The 27,131-nt window shown below is 34.2% G+C and overlaps 1 protein-coding gene across 2 annotated transcripts in view; it reads left to right on the forward strand.

Annotated features, from left to right (window-relative positions):
- The window catches only part of CSMD3 (CUB and Sushi multiple domains 3), a 720,137-nt gene that overhangs the window by 249,360 nt on the left and 443,646 nt on the right, over positions 1-27,131 (forward strand). Inside the window, exon 7 of one of the 2 annotated variants that reach the window (XM_037381737.1) lies at positions 19,298-19,606. The exons of the other annotated variant lie outside the window; for it this stretch is intronic. Coding sequence (XP_037237634.1) covers positions 19,298-19,606 — 309 coding nt within the window. The remainder of the gene's footprint in view (positions 1-19,297; positions 19,607-27,131) is intronic. 2 annotated transcript variants of the gene reach the window in all.

The following is a 27,131-nucleotide window of genomic DNA, read 5'->3' on the forward strand; positions in this document are numbered from 1 at the left end:
TAAATATTAAACTGAACACTGTCAGTGACATCAGATGTATTAGAATTATTTCTGCTGGATGATTTACTCCCATTTCCTTCCATCCCTCCTCCCTCACTGTGCAGTTTCAACTTTTTTTTAGTTCTAGGAGGTAATTTTTGATCTTGGAGGGTTTTTTTTTTTTTTTTGTACCATTAGGGGATAGCCACACAAAGAAAGAGATCATTTTGAAAAGAAAACAGACAGATGTAGAGAACTAGATAATGAGGTAACAATGTAGGATTTTGTTGTGTCTTGTCTTACTTCACATTCGTTTCCTATGTACTTTCTAATCACAGTGTATAAACTATTATGTAGAATTATCTGTTCTCTCTGTTTCTTCTTTTTGGCCTAAAGGCAGAGCTATTTGTTTAGTAGCTTTATAACACTTGCACTTTTGGTCAAAATAATAGGTAGAGTAGTTATTTAGATTTAAATTTAGTTGTATGAACTGGATAGCTATGTGTTGAGGCATACATTATGTAAAATATAGTTGTGCTTTTTTAAATGTTTCTCCCTCCTTTATTGTTTGTGAAGACTAATCACACGGTATGCATGAAGATTGAGTAATATGCTCAGTAATCTCCTGCCTAAAGATAGGAAAGTTATTCTTTCTCCAATAGAAAAAAAGTAGATCCAAAATTCTGCTCTGGAATATGAATATGGAAGTGACCCATGGAATATGTTATGTCAAAGTTATTTCTTAGTGTTAAATAAAATACTATAGTTTTCGCTCATCCCCAGTATAGGTAAAGTTGAGGACTTTTGGCTTTACTCTTCAGAACTAAGTCTAAGATTATCAAATTCCAGAAGTAAAAGTACCTTTGGCAGAGTACCCCTGGAACTCTTTAGTAAAGAAGGAGTCAAATCTATTCAATGAATAATGTTTTAATGAATTCAACTCCATGTAAGGAGTGAAAGAATTTTCTGAACTACCTTTTCAATTTGCAGCTGTATTTTCTGCAACTTGGTTCCAGTCACTGGATCTTTTTTGTACTTTAAAATATGGGCTGCTTTGCTTGTGTACTGTGTACTTCAGTAGCAGTACCAGAAAGCTGAAAGAATGTAACAGTTTTTTCCCATTCATAGGCATCTGGAAATTAATTAAACATGTCCCTCCATTTAAAAAAGAGTTTTCACTGAAATGCACTTGAGGCAATAAGCCTTGCATACTAGTGAACATTGGTTTATGGAACTTTTTAATCTGAAAAATCACTAACTAGCACCAAAGAAATTATCAGTTATGTAATTCCTTTAGATCTTCATTATGTCAAATGTCAGTACTATTCATATTTGAAGGAGAACTTGATAAAAGCCCTCTGAGAATCATGTTGGTCATAACTTCTCTGTTTCTATGTCTGTTTGAAAGTTGCCAGAACAACAGTAGAATATCAGTGTGAAAACTAAAGTATTTGTAGCATCTCCTAAGAGTGATGTTGTGTTTTTCAAAATTTACTCGCTTGGTTTTGGAGATGTCTATATATTTTTTGGCTGAATGCTGTATCAATATTAACATTATTTTACCTTCTCAGAAAATTAAATTAACACAATTCACAGTTTTATGCATTTGCAGTTCAAGTGTTATTTTTGTCAGAAGACTCATATTAACATGACCCATGACTTTTCCTGTATGTCACCTACTTTTAGCTAGTTTACAAAGCTTTGTCCAAGAGTGATGAGAAGTTTAAATGTGAACTGAGGTATGGAGTTTGAGAACTGGGATTAGGAGAAAAAAAGAAAAAAAAAAAAAGGAAGGAGAAAAAGAAACATTGTATTGGGAACACCAAAAAAGTGAGCTGAGAATTCTTAATGGGAGGGAACATGTAGGAGGACAGAGAGTCAGGTAAAGTGATGAGGTTGGAGAGAGAAGTTTTGTGAGGAAAAGATTTAGGTGAGAAGACCGGCAATAATGAAATTGAACCTGAAGAGAATCTGTTGATTAATTATTATTTACTGCATAAGAAAATTTCTTGTATAATGCATAGCCTGGTTGGAATCTAGTCTGTGCTAGCTGAGAAAAATTGGCTTGAACAGGTATCCAGGACAAACCATGGAAGGTGTAAGATGGTATGTGCAGAGAGAAGTGACAAAATATTGTTCTGTCAGTGTCCTCACACTCCACTCTACAGCTGTGAATATGTTCCTTCCTGCCATGAAACAGCTGAAACCTACCAGAAAAACTTGGGTCAACAAGGCACTTTTTTTGCCCAGTATAGAGCAGACTGGTGTTAGGATCTCTTAAAAATAGTGTCACGCAGAGTTGGCTATAATTATTTTCTGTTATCATTTTGAAGAAGTTAAAAGGTAATTTGTGGATGACATGCAAAATTTAACTTACCCTAAGCAGTAGCTTAGGGATCATAAGATCATAGGATAACTCAGGTTGGAAGGGAACCTCCTACTCAAAAGAAGTTGGATGTTGAGATAAAGTCAGGTTACTCAGGGATTTAGCCAGTCCTATCTTGAAAGTCCAAGGATGGAGACTGTGTAATGTTTCTAGGCAATCTGTTCACAGCTTGACTGTTGTCACAGGGTAAAAATTTCTCCTTATACCTGCTCAGAATTTCTGATTTCAACTTACACCCTTTCCTTTTGTCCTCCCACTACATATGTATTGGAAGGCTCCTTTAGGTCCCCCTGAAGCAATCTTTTCTGAACTGAACAGGTCCAGCTTCCTCAGCCTCTCCACAAAGAGCAAGTGCTCCAGCCCCAACCATCTTGGGGATCATCTGCCAGACTCACTTCCATTTATCAATTTCTTCCCAAGGCCCCTTCTTTTTGCTGAGCCTCAAACTGGACATGGAACAAAGTGCTAAATAGCGGTGGGAATAAACTCTTCCATCAGTGTATCAGCCATGCTTCTGTTAATACAGTACAGGGTGCTGTTTGCCAGGGCACACTGCTGGCTCACATTCATGTTGCTGTCCACCAGGACCCACATGGCCTTTTCAGCACAGCAGCTCCCCAACCAGTCAGACCCCAGTCTTTCCTGTTGCCAGGGGTTGAGTTTGCTCTTGTTTAATTTTATAAGATTGCTGTTGGCCCATTCCTCCTTCCTCTCTTAGGTCCCTCTGGATGGCAAGCCTGCTTTCAAACATATTGTCTATTACCCCCAGTTTGGTATTGCCTGAAAACCTAAAGACAGTCCTCTCCATAGCCTCCTTTTGGTCATTAATGAATATATTAAACAAGACAGGTCACAGGGTAAAGTCCTACAGCACTCCACTTGTTACATCCTCCAAGAGTACAGCTCACTAACCACAAACTTGTGACCCTTACTATCTAACCAGTATCTGTGCTCTGCTACTTGCCTTCCTCACTCCCCTCAGGGTCCTGAATTCATTTCATGGCAACTGCAGCCGTGGCTACTACTGATTACCACATCTCCAACCAGCTCTTCCTTGTTAATGAGTAACAGTTCCAGCTGTGCATCACCCCTGGTTGGCCCATGCAGTATGAGTATCAAGTAGTTTTCCCTGAAATCTCCCAAAAACCCCTTACCACATTCTCACCACATCTCAGTTACTCCAATGATGTCACCATTCAGTGATGTCATGTAGAGCTCCAATTCCTTCCTCTTCTGTCCCAGACTGACTGCATGTGTATATGTAAACTTGAGACAGGGGTCTCTTCACCCTATTTATCATTCTCAAAATCTTTCAAATTCCTCTATATCTTTCATTTCCTTTCTACTTTTTTCCAGCACTATGACACTTAAATATGGATCGTTATCACGCTTTCCATCATTCTTAGTGTAAACCTCTCATCAGCAGGTTGGCCAGAGTGTTGGCAAAGATGTTCTTGCTACACTTTATCAGGGGCACCTTTACTACTTCAAGTAACAGCTGACTGTAGTCACTTTGTTTAGGTAGTGGCTTATTCTAGCAACACATGCTATTTGGACCACTGCTTCCTAAAACATTACTGTGTCAATCAATTTATCTTTAAGTGACTGGGGTCTCAGAGTTACAGTCGTGTAGCATTCCTGCTGCACTTATGGGGAGTTCAAAGACCTTAGCTTATGTTGCTTCTTTATAAGTCTCTGCATAGCAAGCACTGCAAAGTTTCTTAATTTGCAAATACAGTGATGAGATCTGTTGATTATTACTATTGTCAGCAAGCTCTTATGTTCTAAGGCAGTCAGTATACTAAAAGCACTACAAGTCCTCAGGTCCATACTTAAAAGTGCTTAAAAAAAAGCACTCCTTAGTGCTTTTTAAACTAAATATTAGGAAAATAGTAGAGGACAAAACAGGAGACATGCTGCTGTATAAGCTGACCTTCACCTTGACTCCTGTTGTTGCTTTGGCCTCTCGGCATTTCAGAATAATGTAACAAAGTTCAAGAAAGTTCAGAGAAAGATAGCAAAGATCATCAAACAGATGGGTTAAGTTTCCAGCTGAAAAGTGATTGACTAGTGTAGGACCCTGCAGCTTGGAAAGTAAAAGCTATGTGGGAGGAGGGAAGGTACACAGATTGGAAAGTCACATATCACAGGGATAGTACTGGAAGTAGTTATGTCCGTTTTTGATGCCAAGACTGAGGTGCATACCAATGAAGTGACTTGCCCAAAGTTACCCAGAAAGTTGCAGGTGGAATAGGGCACTGGGTCTTTTGACCCCCAGTACAGGATGCTGAAAACTAGGCAACTCTTCCATTTTTCATAGAGCTAGAAGAATTGCTTGGTAATGTTGTTTTATTTTATAGTACTGCCTTGGCACACTAGGATATGTACAAATACTTAGGAAGAGAAACCTTGACTTGAAGGACATATATTCACACGAAATAAAGCTGACACAAATAGAAAAGGGAGCAGGAATACTGACTTTCTGAAAGGAAAAGAAACTGCTTTTTCTTTTCTCCTTCACCTGTGACTCCTTTCTCTTCTCTTCTTACTTAATAGTAAGCATAGGATTAAAAGCAATACCTTTTAATTCCTAATATATATGCCTAGTATATAGGTATAACAAATAGGCAAATAGTATATGTAGGTTTGTAGCTGGAGATAGAAGAAGGATTTCATTTGTATGCAGCCTGGTGCTGAGTAATTTGTCTTTTCATGAAAGAGATATAAAAGCCACATGTTTAAATCATAATTTCCTCTTGAAAGTTCAAAATCCTATATATGTTAAATTAATGATAAAAATATAAAATTATGGTCCTGAAGGAAATGTTGGTTCTAAGAGATTGACCTGCTGTTTTTTGAAGCCATATGAGCACACTGTTTTAACACTTAGAGCAAACCAGTCAGTAGTACCTAAGCTAAGAATCATTCAGCATCCCAATGACCTTAACAGGAATTTAGGAATATTAACCAAACTGCAAGAAATTAATCATTTTATCTTTTGTGGAGCTTATCACAATATTGTTTTTGAGGGTTTAATTGATATTTAAGTATCCTGTGGTCTTGTACAGAGGCAAAATGTTTCTTTTTGTACTAATTTTTGTACTCATCTTGTATTAGAATTAATGTGGTATGTTTGTTGTTGTGTTTTTTTTAACATTATTTTAAATTAGTTTCTTGGAGGACTGAATTAAACATTATACTTGCTGAAAATTCTCAATCACTGTTATGTAGTAACTTCTTACACATGAAAGAAGTTACTTTGGTACTCTGTAGAATCTTTCAGAGTCTCTTGCCTCTGCAAAGGTGATCATATTGCCATTTAATTTATGTAATGTAAACATCTAGCACTGATGGAAAAACTTCTGATGGTTTGACAGAAGCCAAATTCTACATAGAAGTAACTAGAACCTAATGAAAGACAAAGAACATGGTATGTGATAAACATCACATAGAACTTCAGTTTAAAGACTGAGCATTTCAGTAATTTTCAGTTCTATTTCAGAAGGTTTCTGATGTATTTCATAGTTACATATCTGAGAACACAAATATTTGTAACAGAAATTTTGTTCCTCAAAACAACCCAACAAAACTTCTTGCCAATCAAAAATGCTCACATAATTCCAGGAAAGAGATGTTTAATACAAATTGGTTTCCATTAGGATAAGTTTACATAAATCATTCGCAAATCATAGCACTATGTGAGTTAGTTTGTACAGGAAAAGATAATAAACTTGTTTTAGAGATGCCTTTTATAATTTTTGCTGGTATTAATCCTAGTAATACTTGAGTGATATTTACTTCAACTTGTTTCCCACTAAGGACCTTAAATTCTAAGAAATTATATATAGTGCAAAGAATGTTACATTCCTGTCTAGAAAAACAAAATCTTCCGCAGGTAAAAACACAGAAAAACTGTTATTTATATTTAGGATTTTATTTTTCCTCAGCAATATTAAGAATGGAACATTACTTATTTAAAAGGTATAGAGATAAATTAATGGAAATAAATAAAAATAGTGACAATCATCGCATCACCAATTTTATACCCCAGAAACCCATGAATTATTGCATAACCCAGTGAGGAGAAATTGGGAATTGCTGCATTTCACACAAGAGAAGGTTTATAGAATATTCATATTCTGGTATTTATGATGGTGCAAAGAGTATCTGATTCCCATACAGTGCCTCCTGCTTTCTTCTATTTCTTATTGTTTTAGTGGTGGACCTTAGAATGCTGAAAATTTAGTGTATGGACTTTGGTTTCAGGTATTTTCTTAGACTGTCTTTTTCCCATCTCAGTAACCTCAGTGGGATTCAGGGAGGAAAGCACACAGGAAACCTGATGTTTTACAGTACTTTCTTGTCAAATCTCTGATCCTGGCATTAATATCAGTATGCTGGAAATAAGGGAACATTCCATTTCTATTTTGAAGTTTTTTCATTTGAAAACTGTCATGACTCTGATAGAATGATTTTTAAAAACTTATTCTTTATATGCAGTATTCCTACATAATCTTTCCCTTTAAAGACAAAAACATAATTCAGAAGCAGCTTAAATTCAGTGCAGCTTCAGCCTTTAATTCATTGTTTTCTAGAATAATGAAATTATATGAAAAATTCTACAGTGTCTTTAAGTCTTTTTCTGCTCTATTGTTTGACACTATCTGCTATATGGGAAGCATCCCACAATATGTTATGACACATTACTATCAATGTCTGAGGTAAAGAGCTTGCACTACTTTCTGCATTTCAGCCCCCTGATTTTACAGGCTGCTATTTGTGCTTTTTGCAAGTAACCTACCCTAATATTAATCCTAATGTCTGGCTTTTGTTCCTTTTGTTGTCTGAAACCTGCATGCTAGTCCTGCTTACCAGGACCTCTTTGATTTTCTTCATGGTCTTAATGATATGAATGTGCCTTCTAACATAGCTAGCTTTTATCACAGAGGTAAAGAAACCGCTGAAAGTAGGCTCCCACAAAGTAAGAAGCCAGTTGTGCTTTTTGGCATAACTAGAAAAATTGGCAAATTCTGCAAAAAATACTGAATTTCCATTTTTGCATGGAAGAAAAGGCTTTGTGATTGAGTCCAGGAATCTTTATGACTTTGAGTTAGATAAAGGAGACATTTCAGATAATTTGAGGAAGCTGAACAGCTTGAAAGGGTATTTCACTGTCACTTAATAAATATTGATAACTTCATACAAATTGGATTTTTATTTTTTGGAGTATTCTTTAGAGTGAAAATTACACATGAGCTTAGAGATTTTTTCCCAGGGTCAGCTTTGACTTATTCTGGAAAAGAAACTGATCTGCTAACCTACAGAATTTATATCCAAGAATATGATTATCACAGAAGACAGTTAGACTTGGGAGTAGGATATTTTTATAAGGAAAGGGAAAAGGTGGAAAGAATGTGTAGAATATGTATTATTATAAATTTCTAGTTCAAACATGGACTTCCAAAAATATGTTTCCAATTCAAAGAATATAAGTTTTTAAGACACTTCAACAGATCAGTATTTTTAAAAATAAACAGAGATGTTGGTGTATATGTGTATAAAGTTCTGGTGAGAGGGAGTAATGAAGATGGAGCCAGACTATTATCAATAATGCCCAATGAAAGAATAAATGGTAATGGGCATATATTGAATTATGGGAAATTGCATTTAAGCAGAAGAAGACTTTTTACTCTAAATATGATTGAAAAATGGAACAGGTTGTGGCAGTCTCTGTCCCTGTAGAGACAGTGACTGGACACTATTCTGAGTAACCTGCTTTAGTTCACCCAGCTTTTAGCAGGTGGGGGTGGACTAGACAGTCTCTAGAGGTGCCTTCCAATGTCAAGTATTCTGTGAAAGTCTGAAGTGTTCAGATATGCTGAGCAACCAGTCATTTCAAAATTTGACCTCCTTAATTTCTATCAGCTAAGGAATGAATGTAAGAAGTATCCAAAGCCAGATGACATTTTCAAAAATCAAATTTCCATATTTTTTGACATGCCACTATATATTTCTCCTGTAGAAGACATCTCTTTGTGAGCATTTCTCTGTACAAAATAATACACTGCTGAGGAAGGATACCTGCAGTAACTGGAGTAGTTATTTTGGTTGTTGGTAAACGTATTGGCTATTGAAAAATAATTCTTTCATTACTATCATTGTGTTGTGATGCAAAATTGCCTGAAATGCTCGTTAAGGCAATACATATGTAACACTTTTACAAATAATTTTGAAATTTATTTTAATATGTAAGCATTTAGCTTAAGACATCTTGAAATCTTTGGCTAATGGATTGCTGAGGGAATCTCACAGAGAAGCTTTTCCTGAGGCAAACCTCTTGTTTAGCACTGGATGACCAGTTTATAGTTTAAAAGTTCACTTACTGCCCACTTCATGCTGACAGCATGTAATGTTCTGCAGGAATAGCTTTATCTCTCTAAAGTCTTAAGCGGATTTTTAATCAGTTTCTTACTGAAGAAACCTTCTTCCTTCCCAGAGAATTGTTTTCATCTCACTTCGGACTTGACCTTTCTTAAAAAAATATTATTTTTCAGCCTGTCCTGACCTTTTAGATAAAATCAGAAAATAAAAGATGGTACAGTTTCATTTACAAATCACAAAACTTTCCATTATAATAAACATTTACTCTGTTTAGAGATTAACTTCATTTATTTATTCTGAGTGAGAAATAACAGAAGAATAATACTTGTTAAATATAGTGCTTCACTTTGTTCATATGCGTTGTCTTTTACACAGTGATTGAGGCAATAATTGTTAGGGTGCAGCAAGGTCTGATGGCTCACTCAGGGTTGGTAGCTGGGGAGCACAGGGGATTGGGCGGGGGGGTGGGGGGTGGGGGGTGAGGGGGGCTGGCAGTGCAATGCAGTGCAGCCAGTGCTGGTCCCACTGCCCCCAGCCAGGGAGCAGGGCAGGCCAGGGAGCAGCTGGAGGGAGACCCAGCCCTGGGCATCATGCATCTCCATGGGAATGGGTATAGGCCAAGGCCAGGCAGAACATTAATTCCATGGCTGGGCAGGGCAGGGATATGGGCAGCTGGGGACCAGCACTGCTGAGGTATTGCTGGGAGAGGGATTGATGGCTCCAGGCTAGAGATCTTGGACCCATGGGTGTGGGTAGGGGGAAGCCCACAGGAGGCTGGGCAGTGTTTAGAGCCCCCAGAGTCCCAACAATGATTGAACAAGTACTTCAGTGGTATAAAATAAATTACACTTGGTATACAAAATTTAAAATATAAAATTAGTTGGATTGTGATGCACTTACATAGTATTATGTTAGACACAGAATCTTGTTATGACTAAAGGGAACACAATTTATATGGTTTAAAAAAAATTGTTATTCCAATTAAAGTTTTAACAGTCTAGTAGTCTAAATTATCTAATGTAGAAAACCCTCAATAATAATACACTTACAAAAGTTAAGAACTGCCTTCCTACTCTACACTATTTTTCTCTTGTCTTATTTTCACCCTTTTGACTGTGCCCCTGGGGTAGGGATTACAATTGATAGGATCCAAGGCTCTGTGTTGGAGCAAGTTTGATATTTGTGTTTGTGACAGGGTGGGGATGGGCTTCCTCTTCAGTCTTGGAGTTCAATTGTTTCTTTCTCTGTGTTTCTTAACACAGGCTGCATCTTTCTCATTATCCTTTACTAAAATCGGAAAGTTGCACGTTAGCCTCCCTCAGCCTTAGTAAGTATAAAGGGTGATTGCTTGTTGTGCAGTGGCTACATAGGTTTATCAGAGCTTTACTGTATGCAGTATTCTCACAACACAACATTCCCAAAATATAAACAGGTCAGGAAATATTCACTTGACCATTACAGATTATCAAAACTAGTGAATGCAACCTCAGGCCAAGGCAAGCCTGCATGGGGTCAAGACAAATCTGCGTTACTAATGGCAGAAATATACTTACTAGGCTACACTCTTCAGAATTTCAGTATTCTCTGTTAATTTTGCTAGACATAGGCTGGAGACATAGGCAGAGTAAATAGTGCAAAATATGTTCTGAAGTAATAAGATTTTTAGTCTTTCCTATGTAATGAACATTTACAGACTGACTGTAAACTGGCAAGATACCTTTTCCACAAGCTTGTCTTTGCCATTTGCCTAGTAAATGAACAGCCTTTCTAAGAACTACACATTATTTCTAACAAGTACTAGTCTGTTTAAAAAACAGAGAAAAAAATCATTAGGTCTTAAAATTATCTTCTCTTTAGTGAAGATTAATATATTGAATAATTTGAGTCTTAAATTACTTTAGTAAACTGTTTCTGCCAAATAGCTCCTTGATGCCTAACACTGGATCTAGAGTAGAAAATTTGGTCATTTAGCCTGCTTAGGGGAAAGATTAGTTACTTGATCTAGACACTTCAGAGCAATGATACAAAGACTTTTTGATATGAAGAGCAAATGAAAGATGATTATTACAGTTTTTCTCATTCATTATTTTTTCACATATCTGAACTTCATTGAAAAAAAAAATAGTGTCAAAGTCATATCAATATGTAGTTCATCAATATGTAGTACCTCAATATGTATTGATCTGTCTGGATCTGTGTATTTGATTTATGCATGTTAGTTTACTTGCTTATTGCACTCAACAGATATTAGGCAACTAATACTAATATCCCTCTGGCAGTAAAAGAAAATTGTGAATTTCATTTTGTTGATAAGAAATGAGAGTACTACAATATAATAGCATGTCCAAGTTGACACAAGAAACAGAATTAGACTTTGGAACCTTTAAATTTAAAACTTATGGAAACTCCGATTAAATGTCCATGATATATATCTTCACATCAAAGTATTGTTTGAAAACGTACATACAAGATTTTACAATAGTTTCTATGATAGTTTTTAACTTGCTCTAACTTCCTCCCCCGCCCCTTTTTTTTAAGGCTAGTTATAGCACGCATACCAACAACAAATTAAAATTGTAATATTTTCCCTGTTATTTCTTGATTCCTCTGCTTAAAATCTTGGAAGAGGATGCTTTCCAAAACTGCTCAAAATCCAGTTATTAAAATCCCATTTATGAACAAGTGGAGGAGCAGCAGGTTCTGTTCTGGTATATGGTCCAAGCTAAGCACAGTGGGCTGTATTTTGCACTGCAGAATGTATAAAATGCATTCACTTTCCTTTTGTCCTAAGTAGTTTCTGGTACAGAAATGTATCTTTTTCTTACATGGTTGCTATATACATTGCTATGTACATAGTCTGTAGAGTAATTATTCTTGAAGATTTGCGTACTTGATGTTATCCTATCCTTTAAAAGGGTAAATAAATCTTTCTGTTGCTCTGTGTTTCACAAGAACAAATTACAAAGACAGTAAGTATATAAGATAATGTTGGCAAGGCTTTTTAGTTTGCAAATACAACAAAGAGATTATTTTTAAGATGACTACTCTTAAATAAGGCCAATAGATGTGAATACTTTGCACTCCCAGCATTTTATCATTAAATTCATAGATTCCCATAATATTGTTGAGAGTCATGAAGAATTTATGAATTTTTTTTTATGATTATGGTGGATTTCACAGATTTATTTTGCATTGGTGTGCACCTCTTTTTGAGAAGAAAGCAAAGTATGACTATATCTATGCAACAAATGATCATATGAAAGTAATTTTTTTGTATTTCAAATCAGTGCTTTTTTTACATTTACATTGGTGTTAAAGTTTGGGTTTGTTTGTTTGTTTGTTTTTTTCTTTTTCTTTAAAGTAATAGAACTTCCAAAAAGTATTTTCTTACTGAAGTTAAACCAACTGAAAGAGCAGTATCCATATGTGGGCTGTTGTTGGTAATTTTTGTACTGTTTTTCTATTAAACAAACATATTTAATTATTTCGATAGATGTCCATAAAAGAAAAAGTGGTAGTTCTCTGTCTATGTCCTGTGTTTAGTGGAGGGGTGATAAATCTTGTTAAGGTGTTCAGCATTTCTATATTATCAAAACCTAGAAGGTTGATTTTGTCTGGATAGAAATTCAGATTTTCAAATGTAATCAGTTTGATTAAATTATGAGACATAAATTTACGGTATTTTCAGTATCTACTTAAAAAAATTCAGGTGATGGTACATTCACTGAAAGAAGCATATGGAAAATTCATAGAGACATGCATTTTTATGTACTGAAGGATGGCAAATGTCTTTATGTCCTTCATCCCGGAAAAATTCTGGTTGATGCTTAATTGTTTCTTTCAGATTGTTCTGGTATATGTCTTACTGCAGCAGCTGATCTAGATTTAAAATTAATATAAAACATGGAGAGAAAGAGAAGAAAGAAATAGCAATAGGAAGGCTGGAAAAAGAGAGTGAGAAAAGAAAAGTCTAGTAAAAAAATCATAAGAGAATGCAGTAATGCAAATGAGAATGTTCTGGTATTAAAAAGAAATAAAAATTAAATTATTAATCAAGTCACACAAATTGTGGAAAACATGAAGACAAAAGAAAGTAAAAAATACATATATTAAACTTCTGTCTAGACAGCTTTAGGAGTTTTTGCTGTTTGGATAAATCCAGGGATCATTGTCTGTTTGAACTGCAGTCTAGAAATTGTTTTGAACGGTATTTTTTCAGTCATATATTTCTTGAAATCCACAGTTTTATTTCCTTCCTGAATAGCTGGGAACTGAAAATCGATTTAGTCAAAGAATGTTATATGTCAGCCATTTATTCTGATTTTATAGTCTCAAATGTATATTTGCATTTTGGATTTCTTTCTTTTCTATTACTTACCTGGACAGCAACAGAACAAAAACTGTAATTGGAACTTAAAATCAGGTAAAAATACTAGAAATGTATGAAGAATAAAAGAAAAGATTTGTGAAAATAATAAGGCTGGAATGACATCTAGGAGTCAAATAAGCTGTAATATCTACACTAATGTGAAAATTCCTTTAACAGATCTAGAATATATTCTTCTAATTAGGTTTGTAGCTTTATTGGAAATTCTTGCAGGCAGCAGATATCTAATGGCAGAGAACATCAAAGAGAACAGTTAATTAAGATATTTTATTAGCCAAAAAAATCCTTTCTTAATGGGATGCAGCGGTCACTAGAAAGTTAGTTAACTATGGGAAGGTTTTAAGAATAATAAATATGTCTTCACTGAAAGATGATCCTTTAACATATGGAAGAAGAATGAAGATGGATTATAGTGATTACTCTTTTTTGAAATTGTTTATTTATTTATTTATTTAATGAAACATGCATTTTGTTTTTGCTTAAGACTGTCAGCAATTCTTTCTCAATTACTCATTGAAAAAGGATTGAATAGTGTACTTCTTGCTATTAAGATACACGGGAAAAATCCCAGACTAACCACATTAGCACTTTACTGTAGTAAGTCCCACTTAGAGTCATCTGCATTAAGGACCTTTACCTTTGTTTTGTAAGTCTGTGGTTGGATCATACATGTCACAAGTCCTGCAACTTGAATTCATCCTGAATAAACAAGATAGTGATTATCCCTATTTACTCTCACGTTTTGAACTCTACCTGATTCCCAGGAATTGATCAGCAAAACTAATTCCAGTGAATTAAAATAGCTGCTGAACAGTAGCCTTCCATTCCATTTATTTGGTCTTATGAACAATCTGCCAGTTTTCATCTGTTCTTCCACTGCTGAAGTTAAAAACATGTGAATTTAGAGGATAGTCAGTAGATCAAAGTGAAGGTTTATTGTACATTACTCAACACGCCTGTGGCCATGGGTAGAACAGCGCATCAAGGTTTGGGCCCCATGACAGGAAAGATAAGTTCTTCTCTGGAGGAAGTTTTATTGGAGGGCCACCAAGATGACTGAGGGCTGGAGCACTTTTGCTGTGAGGAGAGGCTGGGGGAGTTGGGCTTTTCAGTCTGGAGAAGAGGTGAAAACTAACAGCAGCTTCCAAATGCCTGCAAGAGGGTTATTGAAAGAGCTGAGCTCTTCATGGTGGAGCATGGTGTAAGGATGAAAGACAACTGACAACATTTGAAACAAGATCTTCATGAAAGATATAAACAGAAACTTTTCTTCTCTGAGGAAAGTCATGCATTTGAGCAAATTGCTCAGGGGCATTGTGCAGTACCCATCCTAGGAGGTTTTCTTCAGTCCTGACTGGATAAAGCCCTGAGCAACTGGTATGAACTTGTGGCTGACCCTGATTTAGATTGTCATGACAGAAAGAGACTCTTGAGATCCATTTCACTCTGACTTATTCTGTGATCCTGTGGATAAAAATTGTTTTAATCCCAGTCCAAACTCACCACAGAATGATCACTCTGTTTTTGATCAGTTTCACAACTAATCAGCATGGTACTACTAACCATTGGACAAATAAATAGTATTAGAACATTTGTTTGTTCATCAGTTTTCTCTGAAATAAAAGCAAATTTAGAAAATCTGTAAAACTTTTACCATATGCTTCTTTATGAACCAAGTTCTTTAGTTACCTTTCAGCAATTTAACGGTGGGCTTTCAATTTAGTTGAGTTTTAGTGGCCATGCTTTCAGTCTGTGGAATTATAATATTTGGCTTGCAATAACAGATGTTACAGTAACATAATTTATGTCAAAACTTTATTTTAAAATGTCATTGTGCTTGAAATAGTTTCTTTCAGTCCAGTTGTCAGAAACTATCTGTAATTTAACACTCTCACTTTAATTTAGTGAATTAATTGATTTTCCTTAAAATCCTCTCTGTCTGAATCCTGCTAAAACATGATTCTTAGTTGTATCTTGTGAGAAAGAATAGCAAGTAAATATTGGTAGATAATTGTGTTCATTTTATTGGAATAAAATCAATCTTAAATCACATGTTAATACATGTTGACTAATCACTGATACTTTACCTTGTGCAACCTTATGGAACTGGAAAAGAAAACAGTTCTGGTTTAATAGGAGGCAACAGCCAGAGCTGAAATCTACATCTTAATCTGGGATTGAGCACAGCATGTCAGCATAGCATAAAGCTCAAGCTTCTAAAACGAGCATGAAACTCAGGTTGTCTTGTCTGAAATTAATTGATTTTGGTTAAGAAAACAATTTATTTCTAAAATGTATAGAGATTCAAATTAAGATCTATAACAAAAATTGCATTTGTCTCATTCTGCTTTCCAGCACATATGGAGACTACTTTTTATAAGCCCTATGGTTTCTAAAAGTTGTTAATTATTATTATTTTTTTTAGATATTGGCATATTACTTAAAACTTATGTGAATACATATTAAATAACTCTACTGATCGGAGAGGTAAGATACATTATTCTAGTATTCCTCATTTTAAAGGGAAGCTTTCCAAGTCACAGTCTTCTAAATGGGAAGGAAAAAAAACAAATTTTCAATAGAAGATTTTTCACTGTATTAGATACCATTTTCTTCCTTTTTTTTTTTTTTTTTGTTGGTCAATGCTTCTGTAGAGTTGGCAAAAGTATTCACTGTCTCCCTCAGTTATTTTATTCCTTCAGGGATTACTTGTAAAAAGTTAGTCCATTAATCTAAATGAGAACTTCCGCTATGAGTTTATCTGGGGTAAATTTCCTTTGCTATCATGTTTACAACAGGAACCCTGTGTATACTTGTAGCATATTGCATATGCAAAGCATGTATATCTAGCACAGATTCATAATCTATTTTTGGAGCTTTGTCTCAGGCAGATGTCAAAGGCTCTTGCCTCTTTCCTTTACTAAAAATGATCCTGGGATCAGGAGCAACCTCCACTCCTATATAAATAGAAAGGCTTATGGGTCTTCCATATGTTTGCATTATCCAAAGTTATAGCAGTTACAACACTTTTGACTAGTGGTTAATTCAGATTACTTTTTTGAACTGAATTGCTCTGTAGATCATCAGCTTGATCTCCTTCCACTTCTACATAGCTGAGAATTTTGTATGTGTAAATACCACTTCAAATCTTTCCTCCTGCAGTCTAATTTGACACGTACAAGGTCCTCAGTTTTACTGATTTCAATCTGTTCTCCATCCACAGACTCACTCAGAGAAATGGTTGTCCAATCTAGTAGGTCTCAGCCTCCTTTAGTCTGGGCTGGTCAGGTTCCCTTTCTTTGTGAACCCATGCACTGACCAACAATTACTATTCCTTGCCTCCACATCCTATTGCTCCCTCCCATGGAGCACCCTGGCAGTTCCTCAAGCCTCAGATTTTCTCAGTTGCTGATTGTGAATTCAAAATGATGACCTACCTCTGAGTTGACTCCAGCTGACTGAAAATTCTTGGCTTAAATTTTATCCAAAAAGCAGAATTCAGTCTTCCTTTCTTCCTTGTTGTACCATTTTTAATTGCGAGTTTGTCTTTTTCTTTTTCTTTTTTTTTTTTTTTTTTTATATTTTTAAACCAGAATATTAAGGGCTCTGTATGTGTGTGTGTGTATCATATAGGAAATTACAATTTTTAAAACAGTCTCTTTGACAAACTCAAATGTCAAATTTGACTGCAGATGAATGAAGTATAGAATGTCTTATAGTGCTCATACAGCATAGGTGTTTCAATTGGTCTAAACCTGTTTTCATAGAAACTAAGACACCAAAGTTCATGCTTTTACAGATTACAAATGATATTTAGGCAAACATGAATGCGTATGTTCTATGCAGTAGCTGATACTTACTAGATTGTTTATACATAATATTAGTTTTGTCTTAGAATTTTCCATGTAAATCATACCATGCTCTTTACATTTTACTGATCTTCTGCATGAGTTATTTTTTGCATTGTAAGTGGATGTGGAAGCTTAACAAGTTAGGTATTTTGCTTGTAAGCTGCCTCTCTATCATAGTACAGTGTTTTTCAATGTATACGTTTTGAAGCTTTAAGTAAGCATATTTTTTCTTGCCTTTTTCAAGGTTAACTTTCTCTTAAACTTGTTGTGCCTCTTTAAAGCACTAGAGTATAACATGCCATTTGACTGAGATATAATTTTGCTTTGAGCTTGATATTGGGAGCAGGAGACTGCCTGTTCTTGTACATTTGCTTGCATGATAAAGATGTGTCCACACAGATTTTGCTTTAATAGTAGTGGTTATATGATGTGCAATAAGTTTTCTTCATTTTACTCAACATTCTCAGGTTCCAAAATATCTCTTGACAATGCACTTGTGTTTTCTGTGTTTCAATCTTGATACCAGTGTCAAAATGTATTGTATCCTGAATCACAACTAGTCTAGTCTTTTGATAATATTCATTGTTGTGACAGTTTTCTTCTTTTATTCTGAAATAAAGAATAAAACATGTCTAGGTCTATTTTAGTTACTTATACTGCTGTCATCATAGGACAGTAAGTAGTTTCTGGTTTGGTCTCTGACACAAAACCTTGGAATATTACCTGGTGCTTTTAAGGTTGTTTTGTTTTGTAGGGGAAACCACCACTGTATGATTTAGAAGTGCTGTACTGCAGAATAGAAATTAAGATATTAAATGTATGATAGCAAAAAACCTATGTACCCACAGCAGCCTTATTAGTTTGCTGTATAATGCTTAAGTATTCTGTTATGGCAGTATTTTTTTTGTAGTACCACAAATTCAAACATTTTTAGCCTAAAATTTCTCCAGGAAAGAGATTTTATCAGCAAGACTGAGTATTTTTAACATTAGGAAATGTTCCATTTATTTGTACGGTACTTTTGATAATTCTGTGAAAAGATTTGATATACCTTTATGTACCAGTGCTATATACCGCTCAGTTCTTCAGACAGTCTTATTTTCTAGTGTATAGGTTTTTCTAACAGTGCAAAAACTCTGGTTTGTTTTCATCCTGTCATCACCCACTACACTTAAAGGAAAAGTCTCAAAGTCTGTGTGAGAGGACAACTCAAAAGTAAAAAGTGTGGGATATTATTGTTTGAGTGGCTGTTCAAGAGCCACTTAATCATTACTATGGAATAAATAAAAGCCATATTTTAAAGATACTCATATAACATAGTACAGTACATGCTACATCAACTTTGTCTATGTTATTTTTCTATTATGAATTTTATTACACTTTGCACAGTCATTTATTTGTTACAATCAAGACAGAGTTGCTACTCTGTTAAATGTTCTAAATGCTCACAGGTGAAAGACTTGGCTTCTAAATGTTTGCAGCCAAATCTAGGGACTTGGGAAGGATGGAAAGGTTAATAAAATATTAAGAATTCCTACATGGGTTATATATTTTAGCTACTAGACAAGTTAGAGGTGTTAATATTTTCATAAACAGTGCATGGAGAATTTTTTAACTCCTCAATCATTTTGTGGGTGGGTTTTTTGCATAAAATAATCTGTCCTATTGCAGGAATTAGAAAGCAAAAAGAGAATTACAGATGCAACCTTTGTCCAATATCAAGTATAGATAATTATGCTTAGGTGTTCTGTTAAATGTGTACCTTTTTACTATTCATCTACCCTTGGCCTTGTATCAAGTCTAAATGAGCTTTTGGAGCCCTCTCAAGGTTTGATGAAAAGAATCAAATGTATGAATGTATTTAGCAGCCTTATTAGCAGTTGCAGCAGGGAAGCTTTGCCTGCTACCTAGGTTACTATATAGTGCTGCTGTTTCACTCCCCTGTAGGGAGGTTATCACTGTTCTACACATTGGGTCCCTTTTAATGATATAGCTGCATATTTTGCTCTAGCTATGCTGATTTCAGGACTGAATTTGCAGGGGTGGAAATTATGTGCTGTCACTCTGACTGGTACACAAGTTTATAATATAAGTTCTTGAGGACATTTAAAAATATATCTATAATTACAAAATGTTCACTAGCATTAAAAAAAAGGTTCTGATTACTTCAATTTTTTAAACAGAGAGTATCGACCTTTTCACGTCAATTGTCTTTACTATGTTAAACAGAGGGAAATTTAATCTTTTAGGTTGTTCAGGAGAACACAATTCAAAAGAAAAAGTTAGCATCCAGTGCTACTGTGTGTCCCACAGGTTCTTCCACTTTGATCAAAACTGCCTCCACTGGTGAGTTAGAGGAGCGTATTGCGGCCACTACTGGTGCTATTACTGTTGCTAGCACATCTGCTGATGTTGCTGTATCCAGTGCAGTGACCACCTATAGACAACCTTCTGAAGAGCAACAAGTACAAGCTATGAATATAAGAAAATCAATTCTGGAGTCGGCCACTTCCAAGGAAGCACTCTCCCTTCATCAAGCAAATTTACAAAGCACAAGAAGACGACCAAGAAATGCTGAGCAGATAGAAAGAACTAAAGAACTTGCAGTTGTTACTCATAGAGGTATTGGATATTATTTTACTTGTGCCCATGTAGTTACGGAAAAATATTTTGTGTAAATTAAAAGTGAAAGATCAGGTATCCATTCAGCAAATTTAATTGAACCAAATGGGAAAGGGATTAAATGTGCTTAAAACAGTTGTAGTGGAGCAGCAAGATGGAAAAATGAAATAAATAATAATATTGTTAGTAATTTACATTAATTTGATTTATAAAAAGACAAAAAGGAAAGAAGAGGAAATTTATTTTGGTGCCATTTTATAGCCTATATTGTTATATTTCACTATCAAGCCTAGTGTGAGATCTGATGAAAGTTTAGAGAATTGAAATTAGAATATTAATCTGTTCTGCATATGTTTTTGGACATAATCAACTATATCATAAAAATGTACTTCATAAATAGCTGCTAAACTAATTGGTGATGCAGTTGTAATCATCTCTCTTCTGCTTATATCTTCAGCAATATTTTGACGTTTTAAAATAAATTACATTTTTATTGTGTCAAATGTGAAATCAATGAATGAAGCAAAGTTTAGAATACCAGGGAGTTCAGTTGCAAATATTAAGGTAGTAAAGCTAAAGATTTGATATGTTCCTATATTCAGATGATCTAATCCTCATGCTAAAGTACTAATAATGAACATAATTTGGAATTATGTTAAGCATTTATTGTCTTAAAAGGTAAATGTTAATACCTGAAACATGAGGCTGAGAAACTGCAGTGCTGGAATGTCTTAATTTAACCAGCACAGACATTCAGAAACAAACTGTATCTGGTATGTTTTTACACATACACAAGTTCAGGGAAGAAGCAGCTTAATTTTGCAAGCTAATGTTGATTACTATTTATTATATATTTTTAACTTTTATTATGTGCTAACACATTGTTTCAGATTAATCTATTGTGTATGAAGAATTTATAAACACAAATATATGGAGGACAAACATCTTTTATAGCACAAGCAATTTGTGGAAGTCCCGTTGTATGGTTGATATTTTGTAAAGAATATTTTAGATTGGAAATTGTTGTCCTACTGGTTGAGTTACTAGCCTAGTACAAGTTATAGCTTCATTTACTAACATGTTTTGAAACAGTAGAGCTGCACTTCTATGGAATTTTAAAGTGTATAACTTAAGTAGGAAAACTGAAAAACAAGCACTGTATTTGGCTTGCATATGAAACATAAATCATTAGACAGCTATTTATGTTTCATTTGTATTAATTTCATTACAAATCTGAAGTATTTTTGTGGTTATCAGCTAGTATAAATTACTTAGAGTTTGGTTTGTACTGGTTGTGTGGCTATGCATTCACTTCAGAACATCTTTGGTCAAATTTAAGAAAGTGGGCTTATTTTTAGTTATAAGGGAGTATATGAGGGCCTGTGATAATCTCTTCTAATTTAAAGATGTGAAAGTGTGCTAATTTGGCAGTTAAATTTGGTAGTGATTGTGATATACGTACAGTTTCTTCCATTTCCTCTTTGTAATCATTACACTAAGATGTCGTCGCCATGGTTTTCTCACTGTCCTTTTCTTCTCTGACCTATCCTTTAATGTAAGATACAGGTAAGGCTCATACTTCTGAATTACTTTGCCATATTAAAGTGCTAAACCTTAAATTATTGGGTGGGTGAGGGTGGGGGGAAGGATGTTAAGAGACCAAGATACTACTAAAATAGTATTATGGTGCTTATTTGTCACACATTAAAGGAGTGCCAGAGGTGCTGAAAGTTACCACAGCTTGCACAGAGATTAAATCAGTCTTCTATAGAAAGCCCATACCTAGTTCTGTGTGCAATTTATTCCCTCATGACACATTTAAAGTCTTGATTTTGCTGGAATTCTTTATACAAAATGGTTGAAGTATTTTTTTACTGTATCATACCCACAGAACAGTATATGTGTGTATGCTATTAAAGTGGGTATTCATATACTGAGTAAAAAATTACTATTTTTGCTTGGCTAACTCCAATATTTGATTGTATACTTATAAAAGCCATGAAAACATATCAGATGATGCTCATTAAATAACCTGCAGTGGTCTTCCATAAAATATTCATCATTACAAAGCCACAAACATATTTTGAAGTGATGTTTGTGAATGCGAGACTATTATTAATTGACTTGAAGAAATTTCCATTATGGGGAGATATTCCACAGGTGTTTCTATGGGGTTTCCTGTAGGTTTCTATTGAAGTGTTTTAGCTTGTCTTTGGCAATGAAATATGCAAAAAAGTATAAAAAACTATCGTCTTGCCCTGCATATGAAATTACTATGGTAGTATATATCAAAGCTGCTTAAGAAGATTATGTAAATTAAATTTTAAATTATTTTCTAATAGATATTAAAAAAATAATTTATAATTTGGAAATTTATTTTTTCCTGTGCTTTTGATAACAATTTAGGAATTATGCTACCATATTATGCAAAATAATTTATACTTAAAAATTAATATACCAAATATAATTTACTAAAACTTACTATTTTATATATGTGTATACTTAAAATGGTAAAAATGTACTGTACTTGTAGTCTTCACAGTAGTGTTTTTAGAGAATATTGCTAGTAAGATTAGAATAGTGCTGTTTTATGATACCTTAGCATTGATGAAAAATGGTAACTACAGAATAAGAATAGTACTGTTGACTTTTACAGGATTGTTCTATGACTAAGATCTTTCAGAATGAGTAAACAACATGACCATTTTGTTTCCTAAACTGATATTTTTGAAGTGTATGTATGAAAGATGTATAGAAGCAACTAGAGGTCTCTATCTAAAATTAAACTACTAGGTGTAAATTAGTCTACCACACATAGTATCTGGACTTCAACAGTAATTGTAGGTTCTCTTAAAGCCTGGCTGAAGAATTTCTTCTCCAAGCTTATTAGTTGGAAATCATACAAGAGGAGCAGATGTTATGCTGTGACTATTTAAGAGAGGAAAAAAGTACCCTAGTCATGTTTGCTGAAATACTTCCATTAAAGGTAGGGAAGTAGAAGTATCATTTTATAAAGCAGTGGCAATATTTCATGAGGAATACTGTACATTATTATAGTTCCTTATCAAAAAGAATTCAGTCTGAATCAGATGAATAAAATAAGTGTTACATTGTTCTGATCGTCCCACCTTACAAAAGAAATGTAAGACAGGATGAAAAGATAAATGTTTCAGGAAGTGAATGCCAGTATGCGGAGAACTTAAATAAGGACAAATGAGTATATAATATATAGATACATTAGAGAGAGAGGCAAGGTGAGTTCTTGTTATCAGAACAGTGAAGCCTTCTCGTAGAAGGAGGGAATAGATGAAGGGTGAAAATATTACTTTCAAGATGCAGCTTGATAGGCTAATGAAAAATACATTCAGATATGATAACTGGAAGAGAAACCTAGCATCTTTTGAGTCCTGAGTTCTAATGAATCAAGTGATCAAACTCAGTGAAGAGTATCTTTTCATCTATTCAGAAGTAGTGGGGGGAAAAAGAAGGTCCCCGACCACTTTCACTCAGTTAAATCTAGAAGCTTCAAATGCTGAGCATTCATGTGGATACTACAATCACAGTTTCTAGTATGATTTGTCTTTTTCAGATGTGAATCAGGAAGGAAATTAAGTGTGATTTTTCCCCCCTTGTTTATTTTTTGTTAAAGTATCTAAGTACTGTCAGCTTGGTCAGAACTACATTAGTAGAGGAAAATTGGAAAATTTTGGTCTTTTCTACTATCTGTGTTTCATACACTAAGAATTCAGAGTTTAGTAATGCTGTTAGTGCTATTGAATTGTTTTAGAATCATATCAACTGCATCTTTTCTTCCTTAAGGCTGTAGAATTTTTATTTCAGTATATGCAAACGTCATGAGAGTTATTTTAGAACTTTTTCTTGTGAGTGCTTTTATAGCATACTTTTACTGTCTAGAGATGAGTTAAGAGGCATATGACCAAATGCCTCAGCATTTGGACAGTGCCCTTAATAATACGCTTTAACTTTTGTTCAGTACTGAAGTGGTCAGGCAGTTGGACTAGATGATCATTTTAGGTCCCCTTCCAACTGAACCATTCTCTCTTCTCTTCTCTTCTCTTCTCTTCTCTTCTCTTCTCTTCTCTTCTCTTCTCTTCTCTTCTCTTCTCTTCTCTTCTCTTCCTCTTCCTCTTCCTCTTCCTCTTCCTCTTCCTCTTCCTCTTCCTCTTCCTCTTCCTCTTCCTCTTCCTCTTCCTCTTCCTCTTCCTCTTCCTCTTCCTCTTCCTCTTCCTCTTCCTCTTAATATGGTAGTACACATGCATCCCAATTAAATAACACTGAGAATAATGGGAATCTTACTTCTTGTTTAAGTGGCAAGAGAGGACAAAGAATACAAGGATTTTAAAATAAATCTTAAGATAGAAGCAAAGAAAGAATAAAATAAATGTGAAAGCTGATGATGTTGAAACAGTGGGGGTTTCTATTCTCTCATATATATAATTGAGAAGAATCCTTGATCTATCAATGCCAAACATAATCAAGACTGATTCTCTTTTGCTGACATGATATTACACTTCTGGGATTTTATAAAGGAACACAAAGTGAGTTAAATAATTTTACAAAGTAAGTGAAAACTTTTTTAAAGACTCCTTAATTCTACTGAAGGAGTATGAAGTGAATTGAAAATGAAATATCTCTAGTCAAGTCACTGGAGTTTTGTTCTTCATTGTAATGTACCTGGACTTCTATAACAGAAATAAATAACTCCTACCACAAAAGACAAACTCTGTATAAACAATGTATAGTAGCCATCCTTTTATTATTTTTTTCCCATTTTCAAGGACAAGTCATAGAGTTTGGCTATACCTTTTTATTTAGCAGTCATGGTCCGTGGAGGCAGTTGAACAGGGTTTTTCTTATATTGAAAAATGAAGAAATAAAGTATCTTTTTTTTTTTTTTCAATTAACTGATAATTTGCAAAGAATATTTAGAGTATTGTCAGGTGTATAACTATATGCAGCACAAAACTCACAAAGAAGAAAAGCTTGAAATTATTTTGAAGACTTAATTGATTTTACTATATCGTTAAGAAGTCCTGCATTCTAAGACAATATCCATCCTAAGGGAATTTCTAAAGCAAGACCTGTGTACTATAGATACAAATGAGTGCAAGATGCAAGCAATGTATCAAGACCACTGGTACAGTTCATAATTAATAAATGAAATATAGAAAAAAATCAGTCTGAAACAGAGATAACAGATTTGGAGAAAAAAAAATGCTTATCGAAATCAAACTCAAATAGTACTGGATCAAACTAGTCATCGTGTAGCAGTTGAGAAAGTGAATCAATGCTTTCATTTGCATCTTAAATCACATTTATTTCCAATAGAAGTTTAGATTCCAACACATTTAACTACTGTAAAGTTCTGTGCTTCTAAAGAGCAGAAATGTCACCAAGCATTTGCAAATTTTTTACCATATCTGCTCAGTTTGAAGATTAAAATATAGATTATGTTTTGATTATTTTACTTAGCTGTTTTCAAAATCTTATTCATTCTACTATCTCCATTCTCTTTCTTTCTGTATGTTTCCAGCTCTATTTTTTTTTCTGACTTTCTTATAAAGCCTTTATTGTTTCTCTATCCCTTTATTCTTTAAGAACACTTATCTATCACACCTTACCTTATGCTTTTTGATACCTGACTTTAAGTAGTATCTTAGTAATAGTGAGGAAAAAGTGAGTCAGGGAGAACCTGGATGTTCCCCTTTAAACCATTTTTTATTTTTGCTGTTTTTTACAGGAGAACTTAAGATGGTAGGAGGCAATAAGATTTAAAGATTTTTAAAGATTTTTCAGATTTGTTATGAGGAGTTAAATCTTGAAACCAAAAGGATTTAAGATAAAGTTATTTAATTATCTTTATTTTTTAAAAAAAGATTCAGTGAATGGCATTGCTTTGGGATTATTCAATGTAACTTTTCAAGGATTTGTTAGAAAATATATTGATGTATCCTGATGTTTTTGAGGTTTACTTAGAAGCAGGAAGAGGAAACAAAGCGCAGTGAAGGTTTTAAGAGTGAAGTAGGAAATCAATGTGCATATGTCCTCAGGTTTTGGGTTCGTTTTTTTTTTGGGAGGGGGGATTTTTTTTTTTTTGTTATGAGTGAAGTCCAGAAGTGCAAAGATGCGAGTCTGAAGAAAGTCAATATATTTTGCAGTAAGATTCTTATGTTCTTCTATATGTATAAGAATATCTACATATAAGACATTTGTGTATGTTTAAATGTTATTTTTTAGAATAATTTAATAAATTCCAAGAAATAGTTTTTTAGCATAACACAGATGTAATTTAGTACTCAAGCATTTAATCGCTGAACTGTATTTGTTCAATATTTCCTAATACTTTTGGAAATACCTGTTTAGTATGTGCAATGAGTCACATAGATATGTTCTATTTGGTGGATGAACTCCATAATCCGTGGTTAAAGTTTTTGTTAGAGAAAAGCTGATAATAATGACCTAAGTTTCTTGACACCTTCCAACTTCAGAGAAGTCAGAGGAAATGACATCAGTTTTCATTGAATAGTCAAGTCCAGCGTGAATAGAAGGAAGAAGGGGAAAAAGAAAATCAGTCATACTGATTTCAGGAAATGAGTTATGTTAATGCTTTAATTGAATTATAGCTCCTTATACTTGCCTGTCAGTTTTATTCTCCTAACTTGGTACATTTATTTTTCTTGCAGTTCCTTTGGTTCTTAAGTTTCTTCATTATAATATACATGTTTAGTTCTATAATTGATACTTGTGATGTGTTGGTTCATTACTTTCCCTCAGTATTTCAGGTTTTCTGATTTTGACTACAATATGTTGGTATGAATCAAATACATTTTAGACAAATATAAAAACAAATTTATCATTAGTGCAATTATATATTACTTTAAAAATAATCATATTAACCATAATTGCTTTCTTTTAAATAATACAGTGGAAAACTATAATTTTGACCATTTTAAAAACCATATGTGTAAACTAACTGTGTTTCCTCTTTGTTCTTAATTCAATACCAATATATGAAATAACCTATTTATATATATGTATCTGTAACCTGTATAGAAAACCTTTTTTTCAATACATTTTCTGACTGATTCTACATAGTTTAGCTCCTTATTGCATTACTTTATTATATATATAGCTGGTCTTTATAATAACTGGGACTTAACTAAGGAAGTAAAATATTATTATAAATTTTAGTGAAAACATTTTAAAGTGGGAGAGTTCCACATACAATTTTGTTGACAAATGACATAGCACAGTAATACTTAAACTTCCAGTTCTGCTCCATGCTAATCATACTTTTCAGCAAGAGAAGAGCAGGATTTTTTTTTCCATTATGTCACTCATCAGTGTGTATTTAAATGAGGTAAAAACCCAATGAGAAATTTTCAAATGCATATTAAATACTACATAGCTTATATCATACTGTTCTCTGAAAATTGTCACAGGTTTTGATCTATGGATAGAAAATGACCCTGAGAAGTTGCACAATTAAGATGGAAATGCATCA

The sequence above is a fragment of the Falco rusticolus genome, chromosome 3 (genome assembly GCF_015220075.1).
Source record: "Falco rusticolus isolate bFalRus1 chromosome 3, bFalRus1.pri, whole genome shotgun sequence".
Taxonomy (NCBI): domain Eukaryota; kingdom Metazoa; phylum Chordata; class Aves; order Falconiformes; family Falconidae; genus Falco; species Falco rusticolus.